This window comes from Manis javanica, chromosome 13 (genome assembly GCF_040802235.1).
Source record: "Manis javanica isolate MJ-LG chromosome 13, MJ_LKY, whole genome shotgun sequence".
Lineage (NCBI taxonomy): Eukaryota > Metazoa > Chordata > Mammalia > Pholidota > Manidae > Manis > Manis javanica.
The window spans coordinates 8,193,245-8,206,640 of NC_133168.1; the positions used below are offsets into that span (position 1 = coordinate 8,193,245).

General features: G+C 37.3%; 1 protein-coding gene across 1 annotated transcript; it reads right to left on the reverse strand.

Moving 5' to 3' along the window:
• Nucleotides 1-8,637: 8,637 nt before the first annotated feature.
• Nucleotides 8,638-12,905, reverse strand: LOC108393574 (thiosulfate sulfurtransferase like domain containing 3). The gene is made up of 4 exons (XM_073220919.1): nt 12,771-12,905; nt 10,246-10,419; nt 9,992-10,151; nt 8,638-9,701 (listed from the first exon to the last, which is right to left on the reverse strand). Exons 1-4 carry the CDS (start codon nt 12,841-12,843, stop codon nt 9,629-9,631), a joined length of 480 nt encoding a protein of 159 aa, XP_073077020.1. The 5' UTR covers nt 12,844-12,905; the 3' UTR covers nt 8,638-9,628.
• Between the last annotated feature and the right edge of the window lie 491 nt (nt 12,906-13,396).

Consider the following 13,396-nt stretch of genomic DNA (forward strand, 5'->3'; position numbering starts at 1 on the left):
TCCATGTTGTTGCAAATGGTGGGATGTGTTTTCCTCTTATGGCTGAATAATATTCCATTGTGTATATGTACCACCTCTTCTTCATCTATTCATCTACTGATGGACACTTCGGTTGCTTCCATTTCTTGGCTATTGTAAGTAGTGCTGCAATAAACATAGGGGTGCATATGTCTTTTTGATTCTGGGATCCTGCATTCTTAGGGTAAATTCCTAGGAGTGGAATTCCTAGGACAAATGGTATTTCTATTTTGAGTTTTTTGAGGAACCTTCATACTGCTTTCCACAATGGTTGAACTAGTTTACATTCCCATGAGCAGTGTAGGAGGGTTCCACTTTCTCCACATCCTTGCCAGCATTTGTTGTTTGTCTTTTGGATGTAGGCCATCCTAACAGTTGTGCGGTGATATCTCGTTGTGGTTTTAATTTGTATTTCTCTGATGATTAGTGATGTGGAGCATCATTTCATGTGCCTGTTGGCCATCTGAATTCTTTGGAGAAGTGGAAGACATACCATCTTATCCATAATTATTTCAGTAGGTACTCCTAAAAGATAATGGCTCTTCAAAAAAAACTATAAAAATATCATTGTCCCTAAGCAAGAATTGAGTCAAAACAATTTCATAGTATCGAATAATCAGAGTCCGAATTTTAAGTTATACATATCATGAAAACTTAAATAATATTTTTCTAGTCAGGATCTAAATAAGGATCCAACATTGCAACTCACTGATCAATCCTTTAAATCTTTTAAAATTCATGGATTCTTCTCACTTTTTAAATTCCCCTTTTTGATTTGCTTGTCTACTAAGAATTTGGATTTACTATATGATCTACTATAAAGATTCTGCTGATTGTATCCTTGAGGTGCCATTTACAATGTTACTTTCTCCCCTGTATTTTCTATAAAATGGTAACTTGATCTAAAGGCTTGGTTCAGGTTCAGGTTCTTTTTCTTTTTTCTAATTTTGCTGTATAAGGTGTCCTGTCAGGAGGCATGTCATAGTTGTTGTCTTCTCTTTTTGTGATTGGCAGCCACTGATATATATTGTTTTTAAAAATCAATTATCACCATAGGCTGCACTGTCCAATTTGATAGCCACTAGCCGCATGTGGCTGTTGAATACTCCAAATGTAGATAGTCTGAATTGAGATGTGCTGTAAAGGTAAAAATACATGTTGGACTTCAGTACTTAATACAAAAACAAAAGAATGCAGAATATCTAAATAATTTGTCATGATTACATGTTTTAAATGATTTTTTGGTTACCTAGGACTAAACCTACTTATTAAAATTAAATTCACCTCTTCTACCTCTTTAAGTGTAAGAAAATTAAAAATCACAATAATGGCTTGCATTGTAATTCTATTGGATGGTGCTGCTAAAGACACGAGGAACACGTTAGACCCCCGTCCCATTCTCACTCTCTCACTTCTACTTCCCACAGCAACGTGGAGCCATTTCTCTGCTATTGTGTTACTTCCACATTTCCAAATAACAAGCCTACAATTAGAGCATTTATTGAGCACTTATTAAGTGGCAAGTAGGTTCTAAGCTCTCTGCATTATGAAGTCATTTAATTCTTAGAACAATTATTTTAGAGATGAGGAAACTCAGGAACCTAAAGTGAAGTAACTAATCAATCACAAGTCAAATAAATGACCAGAGCTTGGATTTGATTCTAATTCTAAAAACCTGGGCAGCTGGGTTCCAAGGCCTATGCTCTTAAATACTTAACCATACTGCCTCTTCTGTTTACCCTCATTTCATTTTTTTTTCAGTTGTAAGTATTTATCTACTTTCCTACTGTGGAAGATAAAGATTTCACTTTCCAGCACACCTCCCCTTTTGTGGCTCTTTGTCCCCATCCCGGTTCTACACTGAGACTACTCCTATCATCTTTACAATTTTATAACTTTCGTGAAATTCAGATTCACCTTATATTGAGAGCATGCATGCATGTAATGTTGTGTTCTGTAGTATACTATGTTTACATTTACTTTCTTTTAGAATTTTTTTCACTTTCTGAAAGTAGTAATTGCCTTGGCTATAATTTGCTCAATTTACTTTGTGTCTTTTCATCCTTTATCATCAGGATCATTCTTTTCTTCCCCAAATAACTCACAGGGAGAGATTTGTTCTCAAGTCCTTCATCTTTTTGTTTAGGTATCCAAGATGTGGAGAATATACTTTTTCTTTATAGCTTTGTTTTAATGGAGTTACATCCTTTAGTAGCTTCTTGAGAAAAGGGGAATTGGAGGTTCCTTTTTCTTTTAAGTAGCACCTGGTTCTTATTTGAGAATGCAATGTGTTTTCATCATCCTAAAAATACTCATTGTTTTCTTCATGCATGAATTTTTACTGGCATACTGTACTTATAGACCTGGATTTTTTTCTGAACTATTGTTGATACACAATCTTACATTGGCTTCAAGTATACAACACAGCGATTTAAGTCACCCATATTATTAAATCGTCACCCCCATAGTGCAGTTACTATCTGTCAACATAGGAAGATGTTATAGAATCATTGGCTATATTCACCATGCTGTACTACCATCCCCATGACCAACTTAAACTATGAGAATTTTTGTGCCTTTTTATTGCCCTCACCATCCCTGTAAACCCATCCTAGCTACTTCACCATAGTAACCACCAGTCACTTCTCAGTGTCTGTGAATCTACTGCTATTTTGTTCATTTAGTTTTGTTTAGTTTTTAGATTCCCCAGATAAATGAAATAACATTGTATTTGTCTTTCTCTCCCTGGCTTATTTCACTTAGCATAATATCCTCTAGGTCCATCCATGTAATCACAAATGACAAGATTTCTGTTTTTTGTTTTTGTTTTTTGTGGCTGAGAAATATTCCATTATGTATATGTGCCACATCTTCTTTATCCCTTCATCTATTGATGGACACTTGTGTTGCTTCCATATCTTGGCTATTGTAAATAATGCAGCGATAAACATAGGGGTGCATATGTCTTTCTGGATCAGGAATTTTGTTTTCTTTGGTAAATTCCTAGAAGTAGAATTACTGGGTTATATGCTATTTCTATTTTTAGTTTTTTGAGGAACCTCTATACTGCTTTCTACAGTGGCTGTATCAATATACATTTCAACCAGCAGTGTAGGAGGGTTCTCTTTTCTCCACGTCCTCGTCAACACTTGTTTTTTGTCTTTTGGTGGTTGTGCATTCTAATTGGTGTGGTTTTGAGTTGCATTTCCCTGATGATTAGCAATGTCGAGTATCTTCATGTGCCTGTTGGCCATCAGTTTTCTTTGGAGAAATGTCTGGGTCCTCTGCCCATTTTTGATTGGATTATTTGTTTTTATGGTGTTGAGGTGTGTGAGTTTATGTATTTTGGATGTTAATCCCTTATTAAGTGAGTCATTTACAAATACATTCTCCCATACTGTAGGGTGCCTTTTTGTTCTGCTGATGGTGTCCTTTACTACAGAAGCTTTGTAGTTTGATGTAGGCCCACATGTTCATTTTTTATTTTGTTTTCTTTGTTTAAGCAGATGTGTCTAGGAAAAAAATTGATCATGCTTATGTTCAGGAGATTTTTGCCTGTGTTTTCTTCTAAGAATTTTATGGTTTCATGTGATCCATTTTGAGTTTACTTTTACATGGAGTTAGACAGTAATCCAGCTTCCTCTCTTGCATGTAGCTGTCCAGTTTGGCCAACACCATTTATTGAAGAGGCTGTCATTTCTCCATTGTATATTCATGGCTTCTTTATCATATATTAATTGACCATATATATGTGGGTTTATATCTGGGCCTTCTATTCTGTTCCATTTATCTGTGGGTCTGTTCTTGTGCCAGTACCCTATTGTTTTGATTACTGTAGCTTTGTGGTATAGCTTGAAGTCAGGGAGTGCTTTGTTCTTCCTTCTCAGGATTGCTTTGGCTGTTTGGGGTCTTTTGTGGTTCCATATGAGTTTTAGGATTATTTTCTCTAGTTCATTGAAAAATGCTGTTGGTATTTTGGTAGGGATTACATTGAATCTGTAAATTGCTTTGGGCAGGATAGTCATTTTGATGATATTAATTCTTCCTATCCATGAGCATGGGATAGATTTCCATTTATTTGTGTCTTCTTAATTTTTCATGAGTGTCTTAGTTTTCAGAGAACAGGTCTTTCACCTCCTTGGTTAGGTTTGTTTGTTCCTAGATATTTTCTTTTTGATACAATTGTAAATGGAATTGTTTTCCTGATTTCCTGTTAGTTCATTATTCGTACATAGGAATGCAACAGATTTCTGTTAATTTTCTATCCTGAGACCGCTGAATCTAGTTATTAGTTCTAATAGTTTTTGGTGGAATTTTTAGGGTTTTCTACAATTAGTATCATGTCATCTGCAAACAGTAACAGTTTTACTTCTTCCTTACCAATTTGAATGCTTTTTATCTCTTTATCTTGTCTGATTACCACAGCTAGGACCTCCAGTACTATGTTGAGTAAAAGTGGTGAGAGTGGGCATCCTTGTCTTATTCTGAATCTTAGAGAAAAAACTTTCAGCTTTTCACTGTTGAGTATGATGTTAGCTGTGGGTTTGTTGTATATGGCCTTTTTATGTTGAGGTACATTCCCTGTATATCTATTTTACTGAGTTTATCATGAATGGATGTTGAATTTTTTCAAATGCTTTTTCAGCATCTTGAGATGATCATGTGGTTTTTACTCTTTTATTAATGTGTATCTTGTATCACATTAATTGATTTATGAATATTGCATCATCCTTGTATCCCTGGAATGAATCCCACTTGGTCATGATGGAGATCCTTTGATATATTTTTGAGCTTGGTTGCTAATATTCTGTTGACTTTTGCATATGTTCATCAGGGATATTGGTCTATAATTTTTTTGTAGTGTCTTTGATTTTGGTATTATTAGAGTGATGCTGGCCTCATAGAATGAGTTTGGAAGTATTCTGTAGACTCTTCTACTTTTTGGAATACTTGAAGAGGGATGGGTATTAGCTCTTCTTCAAATGGTAGAATTCAGCTGTGAAGCCAACTGTTACTGTGCTTTTCTTGAGAGTTTTTTGATTACCAGTTCAATTTCATTGCTGGTAATTAGTCTGCTGAGATTTTCTTCCTCGGTCAGTCTTGGAAGGTTATATTTTTCTAGGAAGTTGTCCAATTTTTCTGAGTTGTCCAATTTATTGTGACTGTTCTGTTCTGTTTCTCATTTTATTTATGTACTCCCTTTTTTTTCTTGACAAGTCTGGCTTTGGGTTGGTCTATTGTGTTTATCTTCTCAAAGAACCAGCTCTTAGTTTCATTGATTTTTTTCTATTGTTTTATTTTCTGTTTTATTTATTTCTGCTCTGATCTTTATTATGTCCTTCTTTCTACTAACTTTTTATTTGTTCTTTTACTAGTTTTGAGTTTAGACTTTATTTGGGATTGTTCTTGTTTTCTCAGGGGGGCCTGTATTGCTAATGTTCTTTCCTCTTAGAACCAGTTTTGCAGCATCCCACAAATTTTGAACTGTTGTCTTTTTGTTTTCATTTGTCTCCATGTATTGTTTGATTTCTACTTTGATTTGTTCATTGAGTTATTGATTATTTAGAAGCATGTTGCTTAGCTTCCACATGTTCATGTTTTTTTTTTTCTTCATGTAATTTATTTCTAGTTTCATACCATTGTGGTCTGAGAAGTTGATACAATTTCAATATTTTAAAATTACTGAAGCTCTTTTTGTGGCCTAGTGTGTGATCATTCTGGAGAACATTCTGTGTACACTTAAGAAAAATGTGTATTCTGCTGCTTTTGGGTGGAATGTTCTGTAGGTATCTGTTAAGTCCATCTGATCTAATGTTCAGTGCTTTTGTTCCCTTATTTACTTTATGTCTGGTTTGTTGGTCTATTCATGTGAGTGTTATGTTAAAGTCTAAGGTGAATTAAAGTGTATTTTCCCCTTAAATTGTTAGTATTTGTTTGACATATTTAGTTGTTACTGCATTGGGTGCATAGATGTTTATAATGGTTATGTCCTCTTGTTGGACTGACCCCTTTATCATCATGTAATGTCCTTTTTCTTGTTACTTTCTTCATTCTGAAGACTATTTTGTCTGATAAAAGTACTGCTCCTGCTTTTTTCTCCTTGTTGTTTGAATGAAATATCTTTTTTTCCATTCCTTCACTTTCAGTCTGTGTATGTCTTTAGATCTGAAATGAGTCTCTTGTAGGCAGCATATGGATGGGTCTTGTTTTTTATCCATTCTGCCACTCTGTCTTTTGATAGGTGCATTCAGTCTGTTTACATTTGAGGTAATTAATGATAGATATGTACTTATTGCCATTTTATTATTTTCTGGTTGTTTTTATAGTTCCTCTGTTCCTTTCTTCCTTTCTTATACTCATCTCTTGTTATTTGATGGTTCTCTTTAGTGTTGTGATTGGATTTCTTTTTTTTAAATTATTTTTTGTGTATCTACTATATAGGCTTTAGGTTTGTAGTTACCATAATGTTCATGGGTAGTTTCCTAAATATATAACAGTCTATATTAAGTTGATGATCACTTAGTTTCAAACAGTCTAAAAGTGCTTCAGTTTTACTCTTCTTTCTCCACACTTTACAAAATTAGATGTCATAATGTGCATTTTTTGTGTGTATCCCTTGACTGATTTTGTGTAGAATTGATTTTACTACTTTTTGCTTTGTTGTAATTTCATACTTGCTTTATAAGTAGTTGGACTAGTACCTTTACTGTGGGTTTATTTGCACTGGTGAAAAATATTTAGGCTTAGGAACATTTCTGTCCACATAAGTTCTTTTAACATATCCTGTAATGCCAGTTGAGTGGTGGTGAATTCCTTCAGCCTTTGTTTATCTGGGAAATTTTAAATCTTTCCTTCAATTTTGAATGATAACCTTTCTGGGTAGAGGATCCTTAGTTGAAGATCCTTTTGTTTCGATACATTAAATATGTCCATTGTGGCCTGTAAAGTTGCGAAATCTGCTGATAGCTTGATGGGGTTTCCCTTTTGAGTAACTTTTTTTTTTCCTCTGGCTACTTTCAGTACCCTCTCTTACTTAGTCTTTGCCATTTGTAATTATGTGTTGTTCTCCTGGGGTTCCTCTTGTTAGGGGCTCTCTGTACTTCCAGGACCTGGCTGTCTAATTCCTTCATTAGATTAGGGTAGTTTTCAGCAATTATTTTATCAAGGAGACTCCATACCCCCTTTTCTCCTTCTGGTACCCCTATTATGCAAATATCATTTTGTTTGGAATGGTCACAGTTCTCTTAGCATCCTCTCATTTCTAGAGATTCTTTTTTGTGTTCCTCAGCTTCATTGTTTTCCTGTTCTCTAATTTCCATCTTATGGACTTTCTGCTGTCCTTGGAGCAATCTGTTATTCATTCCTTCCTTTGTATGTTACTAATCCTCTCAGCTTTGTCTGATCAGCTTTTAAACCCATCTGTTATCTATTGGGTTTTTAATTTTGGTTTTTGTATTTTTAAACTCTAGAATTTCTACTTGATACTTTTTTGTAGTTTTCATTCATCTAATTTTTCCATTTTGTTATCTAAATTACTGAATCTATAAATCACAGTTATTTTAAAGTCTATTTCTGAAAACTCCAATTGTTTATCTTCTGTGGATTTGTTCCATTGTGATTTCGTTTTTCTCTTATTTCTTCCATCATATTGAAAAGGTCCTACTTACTGCTATTTCTAGAAAGTTTTGATAGAATTCTCAACATTGAATATGAAAAATGGGATAATTTGTGACTCTTGCTCAGGGTTCTGCAAACTATGCCCCATGAGCCAAATCCCACTTGCCACATTTGGGCTAAAAATGTTTGCTATATTTCAAATGGTTGAAAAAATAATTAAAAGAATGTTCGGCAACACATGAAACTTGCATAAACATCAGACCTAAGTAGCCATAAATAGTTTTATTGTAATATAGCCACATTCATTCCCTACACACTGTCTGTGGCAGCTTTTGTGTTATAGTAGCAGAGTTGTGTAGTTGCAACAGAGACCTTATGGCCCACAAACCTAAAATATTTACTGTTGCCAACCCCTGCTCCAGCTGGTAATGATACCTTTCTCTAAAAGAGGATTTACTTCTGGTAGGCCCTTAGGTTATCAGGAAATCAACTTAATTCATTCAGAGATTCAGCTGATTCAAAGCTAGCCTTACATTTTTATAAGGGCTGGTTAATTTCTGGTTCACCTCTACTGGGGAGTAGTTATTCAGGGGTTCCCTCTGAAAGCCCAGTGTATTTACCCAGCTTCCATGTATTTCACTAGTCCCAGTATTTCAGTGCTGGTTCATTCCCTAAAAATTTCCTTCTCTGTGAGATGTGGCTTTTCAAATCCTCAGTACCTTAGAATATTTGTCCCAGTATTATTTGCTTATACAAATAAAGAAAAATCCGTTTAAAGGCATGAAGGAAATACTAAGGCAGTGAGGGTTTGAAGAGCAGTGATCCAGAAAGAAGGAAAGCTGTAGAGGATGAACCAGTGCTGAGGAGTGGAGTATGTGTGTCTATTTTCCAGCTTTTCTAGTGTTTGTAGGGATTGGCTCTGCTAGGACCCAGAATGAAATGATCTGAAATAGAAGTTCAGAGTGATCACAACACATCCCTACCCCCAGATTCTCCAATGGCTTAGGATAAACCAAATACTTTTATTACCTGAATCACTACATTAGCACTTAATCTGAATCACTTCATAAATTAGACTAAAAACAGGTGGGTCTGAAGAAGCACAGATGGAGGAAAGCACAAATTTGTTTTACCACCAGTGTACTAGTCACTAACTGGTGTAGGACTTAACATTATAAATGAATATACTCATTTGCTAGTGGGAGTCATTTAAATTTTTTTCTTTTCATTAATTTTTGAGATATAACTACAAGACATGGATATTCTTTTAAGTGTCCATCTCAATGAGTTTTGATCCTTGTATGTACCTAGGTACCAACACCTCAGTCAAGATGCAGAGCATTTCCATCACCTTAGAAATTTCTCTCCTTATATTTGCCAGTGAATCTTCCTTCTACAGAAGCACCCACTGTTCTGATTTCTATCCCCAGAGATCATATTAATTTTTTAAATAGAAAATTCTAACTGTTGGTCATAACATTGCCATCAATCTGTGGATGCTGCAAATGCATTTCCATTGTTCATATTTCACCTTCATTTCTGGATACCAGGTTCCTGGTGTTTTTAGGTCAAGTCTGTTTGTTAATCCATGAGTCTAGTGCAGAGCCTCTTTGATGAATAGAAGCTGTGCTAATGTAATAGTTATACATTATAATTAAGTAATACATATAGCCTCATCTTTTGGAATACTATTGAACTATACCAAATTATTTAAAATTTAATTCCTTGAATTCCAACCCATGTATTTCCATGGCAAGTCACATACATTATCTCAATACTCAATAGCCTTTGGAAGTAGGCAGGGGGAAGTGGTATTTGCACTTTATAATTGGAATAAAAGAGAAAAATACAATAAATAATTGACTTGTACAAAATTCTCTTATTCTCTTTCCATTAGTCAGTGGTGGCAGGACTAGATTTTTATTTTGTGCTCATTCTACTACCATCCTAGGCTGCATGTACACAAGCAAAAAGCCAGCTTGTATTCCAAAATTCAATTTCCTTGTTTCTTCTCTGAAAACTCATACGTTTCCCATTCCTTCCATCCTCCAGCATAGTGTTGGGCACTGAAAACATATGTCAAACAGTTAGTGCTGTTAACATTTTCTCCTGCTTTATAACATAGGCTGAAAAAGGAACTTCACAGAGATTTAGAGATGCAATGGCTGTTTACTATACTATTTAGACTTGCAGCCTATAAAAAGATTAACTTTTGAATAGGATGATAGAGGCTCTTATCCTGCCATTATTCACATAGTAGTTACAAGAAATTCTTCAGTACACCAATAAAAATGTAATACATACAAAACACTACAATATACATTCCTGAATCCATTTTTATCCTTTATCTACACACCTGTGAAATCCCAGAGATAATGCTGTGTACAGAGCATTCTTGCTTCTCACTCCAGCTAAACAAGAAAACACTACACTGTCAGATTTGGATGGCTGTACTTCTTTGTATCTCTGTTTGAAGTCTTCCGCATTCATCTGTAGAGCTTCACCTACCTCATCCACTGAAAGAAAACATTGAGAATTTCAATTTTAGATACAGTAAACTACTGAATATATATTTCTGTAGTGAATCAGTTTAAGACAGATGTCACTTACATGGTATATTGATAGACCCAGGGATTTTTCCATACACAAGAATTTCCCATCTCTCTCTGACATCAATTAACATAATTTTTTTGGAATTCAAGAGGTTTTTAAGCTCCTTATAAGTGACATCTTTAAAAGCAGCAGTACAAAAATTGTGGCAGCTTCCTTTGATTGACTTCAAACCTGGAAAGAATAAATTAAGTGCCTTCAAAATGACATCACTATTAATGTCTGGAAAGAATAGTTCAAAGGAATTCTAGTTCCAATTAACAAATGACAGTTGATCTTTTGACTGTACCAAGCTGTGTATTCAATGTGTGTATTTCACAAACAACCTAACTGATTTGAGGGATGCAACTTTACTTTCCTGCCCTGCATGCTTAATGGCTGGCCCCGTGCCAGCTCTACATCTACTCTGTCCAAGCCCCTTAATTAGGGTGAGCTTGTATCCACGTTCAGCATTTGGTAACTGAATTGTGCAAATAATTTATAAATCTAACCTTAATCCAAGTTACAATATGAGAAAATTTGAATTTCTACTTGCAAGCAAAGATAAGCCATAAATTAGATGTGGGGACCTTATATTTGAAACTACACTTGTAAGTATTCATGGCACTATTTCTATCTCTGTTAAATAACTGGTAACATACTGTGGCACTGAGTAATAACACAAAAATCCATGGGCCCATACTAATGTAATATGTGCGTAGAATAGATATGTACGTAGAAAGGGGTTATTTCAATTGATAAATGTAGAAGGGATGACAGAAACAAAAAATCATCCTTAGGTAAACACCCCAGTACTAATTGTTGCAGCAAAAACCACTGATAGATACTAGAGGCAGTGGATGAAAGTATGAGAAATGGAATAGTACCTCCCTAGGAAACACTAATTACAAAGGGACACACTGCTTTCCCAATACCAAAGATAACCAATTTCACCAAGGATCTCTAGTAGGAAGACCGTTGGTAACGTGCACTGGCTGATAGGATGCAGTGAGATGAGCACATCACTTAGTGTTCTTGCCAAAATGCACACCCTGAACCTAATCAGAAGGAAGACAAACTCCATCTACAAAACAACCAACACTCTTAAAAAATGTTGAGGTCACAACAGACAAAGACTATAGAACTGTCAACAGAATGAGGCAGACCAAGGAGTCACGGCAACTTAGTAAAATCCAAGATTCTGGATCGGATCTGCGACCTTAAGAGACAACAGTAGGAAAATGTGAAATTTAAATAAGGCCTGTGAATCAGTTACGAGTATTTCAATATTAATTTCCTGACTTCAGTAATTGTGCTGTGTGATGTGTTCACATCAGGGGAAGTTGGGTAAGAATAAAGGGAACTCTATTTGACTTCTGCAATTTTTCCATAGGTTGAACCCATTATGTTTTAAAAAATGAAGGAAAACCTAAAAGATTTTAAAATAAAAGCAAAAAAAAAAAAAAAGTAAGGCCTCATATTTCGCAATAAAATGACCACTTTAAGGTATATAATAGTGCTTCAAATGTTTAAAATATAAATGAAAATTAATTTAAATTGTGTAAAACTGGCATAGGAAAAGGTTTAAAGGTCTAAGTCCCAGAAAAAGACCCACAATATGCCATCTATGAGAATTCAGTATTTGGTAACAGTGACATTTCATATTAATGGGAAAATTACATTTTATTCAAGAAATATGGAGGGCAATGAATGAGCTATCTAGCTAAGTGGAAGAAACTAAGCAGGCTGTTACCTCTTACATGTAAATAAATTCAAGTTTAAAAGCTGGTGGCATCTTTAAAAGTACTAATAGAAAACATGAGCAGATAATTTAAATCATGGGCAAAAAGGCCAATCTAAATATTACAAAAAAATCATAAGTCATAAAGATGTGATCTCACTTAAAACGGAATAACTGGGAGAGGCAGTGGGGGAGAGAGTGTTGAGCCAGGGCCCCCGCTGCTGCCTCCATACATACAAGCTGTGCTCACGCATGTGTCAGCATGTGCGGTACAAAGAAGGGACTGGAAGCCCGCTCTGGGCCGCGGACCGAAAGCCCTCCGCCAACCACCTCCGCCTCTCTGGCTTCTGCCTCGCCATCTGTAAAATGAGCCGCGCTGCATGTACAGCTCTGACCCGTTACGGTCCTAGGAGGCCGTCGGTCAGGCGGGAGCGCGGCCCTCCAGCGGGTCACGTGGGTAACCCGCTGGGCCCCTTACCTCTCCCCCGGGCAGGTGCCGGCTGTCCAGCTCGCTTCTCTGGGTCGTGAACCGACCTCCTTTACTCAACCAACGCCAGGAACACTTTTATAAACGTCTCCCCAGGCGAGCTCCCCGGGCAATGCTTACCCCTCTCCCCGCGTCCCCCAAGAGCCTCCCCAGGCCCCAGCAGCCCGGGATGTCGGAGCAAGAACTGCAGAGGGAGCGGCGTTGCCAGGGGCCAAGACTAACGGGTCTGCCTGAAGAAGCGGCCACCCTCCCGAGGCCGTGCCTCCCTTGGGCCCGAGGTTGGGCGCTCTGCCAGTCCCCGCGGAGCACCGAGCTCACCCCAGAGCGCAGCCTCCGCGGCCCCGCGAACGGCAGGGCGCGCCCACCCACGCAGCAGCCGCTGCAGCACCATCGCCACCTCCTGCGCGCCGGGATCCCGGGCCGCAGCCCCGCCCCCGGCCGCAGCCCCGCCCCCGGCCGCAGCCCCGCCCCCGGCCGCAGCCCTGCTCCTGCTCCGGCCTCCGGCCGCCGCGTCCGGCTCCGCAGCGCCCTCCCACCCCGCGCCGGCCCCGCCGAGTACGGCGGGGGTACCCTCCGGGGGCACTTGCCCGCTTTAACACGCAACATTGTTGGGAAAGAAACTAAGGGTTGGGCTTGCTTTTCTATTTCTGATGATTATTTCTTTAGGGAAAGACGGAGTTTAAAAGATGAAAGTAGAAAATACACTAAAGATAGCATTTAAAGATTTAAAGTAAATGAATTTCTCCGATGTATAACAGGATTGTATTGGATTAGTTTAAAGCAAACTACATGGACGCTTTTCTAAGAAATACTCTGAATTCTAACACCTGGTTCGACTGATGTCAATATTAGAGATAACCTCATGTGGTTGTCCGTTCCCCGCAATTTGAGATATGAGAATATTCCATGATAGCTTTGTCAGGGTTAGGGCCAAGTCTTTTATA

Bases quoted from the DNA above. Each gene is read 5' to 3' on its own strand.
- LOC108393574 (XM_073220919.1), bottom strand. From the start codon at position 12,843: ATGGTGCTGCAGCGGCTGCTGCGTGGGTGGGCGCGCCCTGCCGTTCGC. The intron at 10,420-12,770 runs GTGAGCTCGGTG...TATTCTTTCCAG, and splicing joins CGCGGAGGCTGCGCTCTGGG to GTTTGAAGTCAATCAAAGGA. The intron at 10,152-10,245 runs GTAAGTGACATC...GTTTTCTTTCAG, and splicing joins TGGGTCTATCAATATACCAT to TGGATGAGGTAGGTGAAGCT.